Source organism: Galeopterus variegatus, unplaced genomic scaffold (genome assembly GCF_000696425.1).
Source record: "Galeopterus variegatus unplaced genomic scaffold, G_variegatus-3.0.2 Scaffold1067, whole genome shotgun sequence".
Lineage (NCBI taxonomy): Eukaryota > Metazoa > Chordata > Mammalia > Dermoptera > Cynocephalidae > Galeopterus > Galeopterus variegatus.
The window spans coordinates 212,738-223,335 of NW_007727178.1; the positions used below are offsets into that span (position 1 = coordinate 212,738).

At 37.4% G+C, this 10,598-nt stretch overlaps 1 protein-coding gene across 2 annotated transcripts in view; it reads right to left on the bottom strand.

The window, feature by feature from the left end:
• Window positions 1-10,598, bottom strand: part of ACVR2A (activin A receptor, type IIA) — a 90,802-nt gene that overhangs the window by 33,782 nt on the left and 46,422 nt on the right. For both annotated transcript variants that reach the window (XM_008574581.1, XM_008574580.1), the window contains exon 2: window positions 2,886-3,093. In XM_008574581.1, the coding sequence (XP_008572803.1) occupies window positions 2,886-3,093 (208 nt within the window). The remainder of the gene's footprint in view (window positions 1-2,885; window positions 3,094-10,598) is intronic.

The window sequence follows — 10,598 nt, forward strand, 5'->3', positions numbered from 1 at the left end:
GAAGAAACATAAGGGGAATGCTGCAGGATGTAGAACTGAGCAAAGACCTTATGAATAAGATGTTAAAAGCATAGGCAACAAAAGAAAAAATAAACAAATGGGATTATATCAAACTAAGAAGCTTCTGCACAGTGAAGTAGACAATGAACAGAGCAAAAAGGAAACCTACAGAAAGGGAGAAAGTATTTGCAAACTATACATCCAACAAGGGATTAATATCCAAAATATACAAGAAACTCAAAGAAGCTAGTAAAAAAAAAAAACCCAAAAAACCAAATAATCTGATTTTAAAATGGGCAAAGGAGTTGAATAGGCATTTCTCAAAGGAAGACATACAAACAACCAACAGGTACATGAAAAAATGCTCAACATCACTAAGCATCAGGGAAATGTAAATCAAAACCACACTGAGATATTATCTCACTCCAGTTATACTGGCTATTATCAGAAAAGAAAGAGAATAACAAATGTTGGTGAGGATGTGGAGAAAAAGGAACTCTTCTACACTGTTGGTGGGTCTGTAAATTAGTGCAGCCATTATGGAAAAGAGTATAGAGGTATCTTAAACAACTACAGATAGAACTGCCATATGATCCAGCAATTCCACTACTGGTACATACCCAAAGGAATGGAAATCATCATGTTGAAGAAACACCTGAACTTCCATGTCCATCACAGCTCTATTTACATTAGCCAAGATTTGGAACCAACCTAAGTGTCCATCAATGGATGACTAGATAAAGAAAATGTGGTATACTACTCTGCCATAAAAAGAATGAAATTCTACCATTTGCAACAACATGGATGAGCTTGGAGAAAATTATGTTAAATGAAATAAGTGAGGCTCAGAAAAAGAAATACCACATATCCTCACTCATAAGTGGGAACTAAAAATGTAAATAAATAAAAAAGGAAGAAAGAAACAACAATCACAATAATACATGGAACTTGCAAAAGGAGAGAACAGAACTGTGGTTACTAGAGGTATGAAAGGGGGAGAGAGGAGTGGGTTAGCACAAAATTGGTAAAGGGTCACAAAGAATGATCACATTTTTAATGACGAATATACCTAATTATCCTGATTTGATTATATATTGTATACAGGTACTGGTATTCAACTCTGTACCCCACAAATATGCATAATCAATAATGTTTCAATAAAGAAAGACAAATGAAAGCTAAATGTTAACAATTCAGAAAGAGATATTTATAAATTTAAAAATATTTAGAATCATGCCTCAAATTATAGGAGGTTAACATGACTAAATACTTAGCCTAGTTAATTCAAGAAAATTACTTTTCGCCATACAATTTCATTCTTCTTTTACCACTGTCTTTTCTTCCACACTTTGACATTTCTTGAATCTTCTTTTCTCTTAGTTTTCTTACTATCCTTATTTTTCAATCAAATTAACACAAAGACAAAAATTCACATACTTCCAAATTAGCATTTAACCCCCAGAAATAAAGCAGGTATAGTAATTATCTCTAAGAGTAAGCATTCGCACAATATAACACACTCCCTGAACCTCCAGTGAAAATCCTCTCACTACACATTTCAGCACTGCCTGAGCCTTACATAACTGAAATACCGGTTTTAGGTGAAAAACACAGCAATTTTTTACTATCAAAAAGAATAGGAATCCCTGATTTCAACTAATTAATAGAAGATAGTTTTGGATAAAGATGATCCCCACAATCCTCATTTTTTTTTTCTCAATTTCCTTCTATATCTACCTGTCATAATAGCACATATTACTTGATGACAACTTTTGTTAGTAGAGAGGCTAATGATCAGAAATGCAGCTAAAATATATAATTATAGAGAAATAATCCCTGGAAAATTCACACTTAGAAGTACACCATAACTACTAAATATATACTTAAATGACTGTTTTAATTTCTCATGAAAAGTGGGGCTAATTGAATTTTCATGGGCTTATTCAGTGCATTTTGCTATTAGTCACATGCAGCTAATCAATCACAGATTCTAGGTAATCAATTGAGGCTCCTGAGAGTGGATCTGGAAGTATCTAATATTCAGTATATATAGCAGCACTTTTGGGCTCCCAAATGTCTGGTTATCTAGGAATATGGAGCCTCTGCCAGTCTTCAGCACCCACCCCCAGAGGAAATCCTGTGGCTCAGGCAGTTAAGTGATCAGCCTAACATCTATGGGACTCCTCACAAAAAGATCACAGGCAGTCAATTACATAACTACTGTATTTTATTTCTAGTACAGAATAAAACAATTTAAACAAGATCTTTTAAATAAAATGTAGCATTCTTTGAGGACTATGTTAGTTCTGATGTAATTCTGAACGTCAAGTTAAAATGTCTCTTGTGGTAAAGAACAAAGGCCTACTTTGCAAGAAAAATAAAAGGGAAAAATGTAATAAGATCAATTTCTTTCAGATATATATAGAAGGAAACTGAAAAGAAATTAAATACCATGATTAGCTTTATTATCCTTTATTATCCTTGAGGACAGATTTTCAATAGGTATACTTTCTTTAAAAGCAATTTTTAAAATCCTTTTTCCTTAAAACTGGCATTAAAAAAATTTATAATCCTAACATGGGGAAAGAAATGGTTCTTATCTAAGAATTCTCACTATCTGATATATTATTCAAAATATATCGAAGATAAAACATAAACATGCCATGTTTATTTTATTACTTCAAAATACATATCTTGTCATTAGAACATATTATAATGTTTTTCATAATCCCATTTTGAGAAAAGCAAGAAACATGTAAGTGAGAATCCATGTGTTCATCTTTCTCCTTTTTAAAAGATGAACCCTGTACCAAAAATAAAAAAGAAAGAGGAGGGAAGGATGAAAATTACTCAACACTATCACAGAAAATAAAATGTGTACTTACCTGTCATAGCAGTTGATATCATCCAGCCAACAACCTTGTTTCACTACTTCAATGGAACCAGAAATATTCTTCCAGGTAGCAAAACAATGTCGCCGTTTATCTTTGTCACCATAACAGGGTTCAACACCAGTTTGATTGGTTCTGTCTCTTTCCCAATTAGCATTAAAGAAAAGACACTCCTGAGTTTCTGATCTACCAAGTATAGCACCTATAAGATAATAAAACAACAACTTAATATAACTGTATCAGCTCTTAAAATAAAAGATTGTCCCTTAAGATAACAACTTCAGGTGTTCTTAAAATATCAATAATTTACTGTCTTCCCAGTTTATAACTTTGGGTTTAGGTTTCCAGGTTAATCCTTGTACTTTAAGTATAAAAATAACCTTAATAATAGGAAGGAACCTTATATATATCAAAATTTCTCTGGACAACACTAGTTTCACTTTACTTGAACATCCTTGATGAAAAGCAGTGGGAATTGTTAATTTTATTAAATCTCAACACTTGAGTAGACTTCTTTTCAATATTCTGTGTGACAAAATAGGAACTAAGCAAACAATTCTGCTGCATACTGAAGTATAATGGTTGCCTCAAGAAAAAGCCCTTTGGGCCGGCCTGGTGGCGCACTACTACAGTGCGCCGCTTGGGAGCGTGGCGGCACTCCCGCCGAGGGTTCGGATCCCACATACAGACCGGCCGCTCACTGGCTGAGCGAGGTGCGGGCGTGACACTGAGGGTTGTGATGCACTGTAATCTAAACAAACCATGGCTATTCAGACCTGGGCATCTGGCAAACATATTCTCAAAAGTAAACCAAGTGAAACTGTTACTCAAGTAAAGCAACTGACAGTGTATTGTCAAAGATAAAATTTGAGTTTTCAAGCAAAAGTAAGAATTTTAGAAAACCTGTACCTACTAGCATGACACCTTCCGAACACTTAAAGCATTTTTCTGATGATATCAGTGGTGATATTAACAAGTATGACTTTTAAATATTGAATAATAAAATATGCCAATATTTAGAAGGTCCATATAATTCAGAGAACTGATATTTTCCAAATGAATTATGTGTGATGTTACAAAAGCATTCATGGGTAAAAAGATCCATTTAATGTGCAAGACAGAACAACAGATTTTAAGGTTACCAAGGACAAAAAGTTCATTAATGGTTTCAGATTCTGCACTACCCTTAAAAAAATTATGTCTTGTCTTATCTGGAAAAGCAAGGAAACTGGAATACCCAAAATAATTCTGAAAAAATAGTACAAAGGAGAATTCATACTTCTGGATTTTAAGACTTTCTCATAAAACTTCAGCAATATAGATAGTGCGGTCTTAGTAAAAAGACAGACACATGCATCAATGGGACAGAACAGAGAATCTAGAAATAGACCCACTCACATATGGTCAATTGATTTACGGTAAAGATGCCAAGGCAATTCAATTGGGGTGGGGGAACCAGTCCTTTCAACCATTGATGCTGAAACAACTGGACATCCATATGTCGACAAAAAAATAAATGAGGAACCTTAACCCAACCCGTATCTCATGCCATATACAAAAAATTAACTCTAAACAAGTTATCATAGACCTAAAAATAATGCCTAAAACTATTAAACTTCCAAAAGAAAACATGAAAAATCTTTGTGATCTTAAATTATGAAAGATTTCTTAGAACACAAAACACATGAACTACAAAAGAAAGAATTGATTAACTGAACCTCATTAAAATGAAGACTTGTACTCTTTGAAAGTTACGGAGGAGAAAAAAGAAAAGTCACAGACTGGGAGAAAATACTTGTAAAACACATTTCTAAAAAAAGGAATGATATTCAGAGCATACATATAAAGACCTCTGACCTCTCACAACTCAGTAATAACACCCTGTCCAATTTTTTTCAAATGTGCAAAAGATTCAAACACATGCTTAGCCAAGGAGGAGATACAGAATGGAAAAATTCCACAAAAAGGCTACTCAACTGCATAAATCATTAGGGAAATGCAAACTAAAACCACAATGAAATACCAATTAGAATGACTAAAAGAAAACAGACAATATCAAGTGTTGCTGACAATGTGGGTAACTGGAACTTTCACACACTGGTGGGGGAAATACATAATGGTTCAGCCACTTTGGAGAATAGTTTTATACCTGCCACACTATGCACCAATCACATGGCTAGGTATTGACATAAGAAATGAAAACACATGTCCACACAAAAAAATCTGTATGTGAATGTTTAGAATGGCTCTATTTATAATCTCCAAAAACTGAAAACAACTCCATGTCCATCACTGAGAAATGGATAAGCAAACATCTGTACACAAAAAGTAATGAACTAGGGATAGCTACAACAACATGGATGAATCTCAAATATTATGCTAAGTGAAAGAAGACAGACTTAAAAGGCTGTCCTGTATGATTCCATTTACACAATATTCTGGAAAAGACAAAATTATACGGACAGAAATCAGATCTGTGGTCGCCAGAAGCTGGGAGAGAGGAGAAAGGAGCTGAAGACAAAAGAGCATGAGGAAACTTTGTGGGATGATGAAAACGTTCCACACCTCGACTGTGGTGGTGTCATATGACTTTATGTACGAGTCATACATTCTAATCAAAACTCAGAACTGTACATATAAAAAAATACATGTGTTCTATCTATGTAAATTACATTTCAATAAATATGGCTTAAAAAGAAAAGAGTAGAGGGCCAGCCCCATGGCCCACTCGGGAGAGTGCGGCGCTGGTAGCACCGAGGCTGCAGGTTCGGATCCTATATAGGGATGGCTGGTGCACTCACTGACTGAGCGTGGTGCAGACAACACTGTGCCGGGTTCCGATCCCCTTACCGGTCAAAAAAAAAAAAAGAGTAGAAAACAAACTACCACTTGTTGAGTTTTGGCATGGTATCATAGAAAAACATCCACAACTATCTATAAAAATTATTTAAATACTATTCCTTTTTTTCTGTGTATGGCCAGATTTCCTTCACATACTTCAATCAAAACAACATATCACAACAAATTGAATAGAGAAAAAGATACAAGAATCCAGTTGTCTTCTACTAAAACAATCTTTAAAGAGATCTGCGAAAATTTCACTAATTCCTTTTTGTTTTGGAAAACATTTTCCATAAAAATTTGTTCTTTTCTTAGTATAGAGTGGATTTATAATTGCTATTTTTAAACAAATACTTAAAAATTTTGTCCTAATTTTTAATATAATAAATATTGATAGATATAACCCACATTTTAAAAAAAATGCTCTGTCAGCTTCTAAATTTTTAAGAGCCTAAAGAAGTCTTGAGACCAAAAAGTTTAAGAACAGCTGCTCTACAATGTACTAGCAAACAGATGAAATTATAAGCTGCTGGTATCCAGGGGCAGTAATGGTGCCACGAACTTCCTTTCAACAATGAAAGAAATAATAGCATGAACTGACATATTGCTAACTGCACAGGTAACTGTATAGCAACTGTATTCTATAAAAGGGCTGCTACTGCACTGCTATTTATCTGTATACAAACAATAGCCATTTTCTAAATTACCCCTTTTCAGAAACTTGTTGAAAATATAAGCAAACTAAGTTTCCTCCATTATCAAATAATCCAAAAGCAATCATTCACTGTCTACACTGTTATCTTAAAACAAGGATGGCAAACTTTTTTTATAAGGGTCTAGACAGTAAATATTCTAGGCTTTTCCTGGTAAGGGTTTAGACAGTAAATATTCTAGGCTTTGCAGTTCTGTCTCAACTACTCAACTCTGCCTTTGTAGCACAAAAGCATCCATCAACAGTAAATACATGAGCATGGTTATGTTGCAATAAAACTTTATTTATGGACACTAAAAATTGAATTTCATGTAGTTTTTACATCTCACAAAATATTGTTCTTTAATTGATTTTTCTCAACCATCTAAAAATGTAAAAATCATTCTTAGTTCCGGGCTAGATTTGGCCCACAGGTTATGTGGTCTGCCACTCCCTGCCTTAAAACAACCACCGAATTCCAAAAGTCTGCCTTTTGTTTGTTTTGTTTTGTTGCAGAAGAGTCCTGTGAATTACCACCCATTTAATTCATGTTAAAAAACCACTACATTTCCAAAAGAAGAATCCATTATTAAGGCATAGGAACACTCCTTCAACTAAGCAAAACTGACAAAAAAAAACCAAAAAAACTGGACACTGCCTAGAGCAGAAGTACCAGATAGGTTTCACCTTTGGTGTCAATTCCAATCAATGAATAGTGGCTGCTGGAGCACTATACTGAGAAGGATTTTGAAGATTTTTCTTTTGGAGAGAATTTTATAGTACAGAAGGAAGGGGGAGCAATATCAGTGTCTTATACAAGTGTATTTCAAAAAGTTCATAGAAAAATAGAATTAAAAGAGAATACAAATCTTTCCATGAACCTTTGAAGTACCCTACTATTTGCCTCTCCTAGTCTAGATAAAAGATAAACTAATGACCATTTTATTTATTAAAAATAAAATACTCCTACTACTTATTTTTTAAAGGTAAGTAAAATTTCAGAATAATTTTTTAGATCTAGGCTATCATTTGATTGACATTTCTCAAAGGCAGAAAGAAAACTGCTTATGGGGAAAACTATGACAATCTTCCTACCCCTCCTCAAGCTGATTTTGTAATCACTCTCTATCCCATCAATCTCTAACTAAACACTAAATATAATAACATGGTAATTATAAACATGAATCAACTTATACGCATTTTTATATTCTTATGCTCCCATTGTGACTTTAAAAGTGAAGTTCTAAAAAGGATGGCAAAGTTATCTACATATGTTGTTTTTTTGTTGGTTGTTTGTTTTGGTGCTGGCCTGTAAGGGGTTCCAAACTTGTGACCCTTGGTGTTATAAGACAGCGCTATAACTGAATGTATGTAGTTTTAACACCATCTCCCAATTTAAAATTTTCTGAAATTTCAAATCTCTATCTGTAGGTTTATTCTATCAAAGTAACTCCAAATAATTAATACTACTATTTTCAAAAGAAATAAATAGTCATAAAAGGTTTACATGCAGGGTTTAGTATAGTGGTTCTTAACCAGTGACTTGCATCAGAATCCCCTTTACATTTTCTCACACTCATATGTTTGAGTGCCGTTTTTTAAGTCCTGGGTATGGGTGGCTGAAAAGTACATTTTGGGGATACTCATAAATATACTCTCTCTCTCTCTTTCTCTGTTTATATTTGTATGTGTGTACATATAATGTATGTGTGTGCATATATACAATTTTTCTTTTTGCAAAGACCTATCGGTGATCTAATGTTCCTCTCTAGTTAAAAACCACTAGTTTAACAGACTGTGGCCTGAGCATGGAATCTAGTTCACAAACTTTGATGCTGATAAAGCTACCAAACTGCTCACTACCTTGTTTCCACATCTGTAAAATTAAGCAGACTGATTCAATTTCCACATTATTTTCCAGATGCATAATTCATACTCAATATAGTAAATCAATAAGTCTAGTGACATAATCTGGTATCTGAGTTAATTTAGATAATAGTTCTATATTCAAAGTATTGTTTCTGCATTAATTTCTATCATTTAAAAAAAAACAGCAGCTCTCTCTCTGCTTCCACCATCTTGTGATGTGAGACCCCTGAGTCACTGTCGCCACCACCAGATGGACTTTGGACTTCCCAGTCTCAGAAACTAATGCTAGGATGTGTTATAAACATTCTTATAGAACGAGTGGAATGTGATGCAGAGAACTTAAGAAATAGAACTGGGAAACAGTGAAGCCCAACGTAATCCAGTATCTGGTTATCAGTAAAGGAGAGTTTTAGAACTAACTTCACAGGGAGTCAAGATGGCGACGGGTCAGGAGCGGGGGCACCAGAAGACGTTGTAAGCCTGAGAGGTGTGAGCTGTGCTGCCAGAGTGCTACTTGCATTTACAAGAGCAACAAAAAATAAATAAGTCTTTGATCAACTAATCTACAACCATAAAAAAGCAACTACAGACTCGAGGTTTAGGGCAGGCATAAAAGAGGATTCCTGGGAGCGCTCGAGACGCACTGCAGGACCGAGTGAGCAGCCCGAGGAAGCAGTGGCTGAGAACTGAGACGGCGACAACATGGAAACGGAGAGGGAGCTGCTCGGCAGGCTCAGCTCTGTGAGTGACCCCGAGCCCGGCCCTGCTTGCGGGGCACATGCATTCTATAAAAGGGCTGCTACTGCACTGCTATTTATCTGTATACAAACAATAGCCATGGCTCCTCACTGAGCCTTCCCACTTCCTTGCCCCGGCACGGGGCCTCCCGGGGCCTGCGGGCCGGCCTCCCATCCCATTCCCCCCGCGGTTCTCTGGCGGGGCTAGTGGCGGGGGGAGAACCGGCCAGCGTCGGGAGATCAGGGAAGAGCAGGCCAGGCAGATTATCACTCCACTGCACTCTGGGATCTGCCCCTGTAAACTTCCTGTTACAGGGAGGTAGATACCATCTCTGCGGCCATCAGTTCAGAAAAATGCCTAACCGATTTCTGATTAGGAAAAGTGTGATCGGAGTGCTCCCAAGCTCGCTTGAACCTGCTGGAGAGCTGACTGCAGGCAGGCGCCGGAGTCAGTCAGCGCCGGGGGGATTCAAAGAGGAACTGTGTGCTGCGGGCTCCTCCCCCGAGGAGCTCACACTCCGGTGTGGGAGATAAGACAAGCACACAGATAACTACAATAACAGGAGGAAGGTGATTAGTCCCGAGAAAGCCCTATACAGTGCTGCAAAGCCACCCAGAGCGACCAGTCGTCCACGACTAATAGAAACCTGAAAGACCTCCTGGGCGGGGCGGTGCCAAGCAGGGGCTTGAAGGCCTGGCTGATAGAGGAGGGTTGCAGAAGACACACCCCAGCCTAGTCAAGAGCGGACAGAGCAGGGAGGTGGCCGGTTAGGGAGGCAGAGACTCAGCAGAAAACACACACCCTGAGGCCTGCCTCTACGAGGTACCACAGCCCCACCTAGTGCGCACAGAGACGTCCGGCTAGGGAGGCGGAGACTTGGCAGAAAACACACACCCTGTGGGGCCACCAGGGCGTGATCCAGCAGCCAGGGGCAGAACACACGGAACAGGGAGAACTCCTACACGGGAAGTGGAAGCTCAAAAGAGACCACACACCCTGCGGTACCACCCCGTGATCTAGCAGCCCAGCAGAGTCCAAGCTGACCAGAGAGCTGGCTCCCCGGAGGGGCCCAAGACCCGAGGCAACCACATGCACAAGACACTAGAGGCCAACTGGGCAGTCACAGAGGTAGCCATACCAAATTGACAAACACAACCATACCTTAGATGGCTAATAGGGTCAAACCTGTGCAAAGTGAAACCCCCTGCCAAAATGAATAAACATCCAAAAAAAGATACCAGAAACACAAAAAACCAAGAAAGTACACCACCAAAAGTTAATAAATCTCAAATTCTAGATCCTATAGAACAAGAAGCCCTTAAAATGAATGACAAGGAATTTCGAGTGATAATTCTAAAGAAACTGAATGAGATACAAGAAAACTCAGCTAGACAGCATGATGAAACGAGGAACAGTATACAGGACCTGAAAGAGGAAATGGACAAGGAAATCATGTCCTGAAAAAAAAATGTAGCAGAACTTGCCGAACTGAAGAAGTTATTCAGCAAAATAAAAATCACAATGGAGAGTTTAACCAGCAGGCTAACAGAAGTTGAAGAGAGAACCTC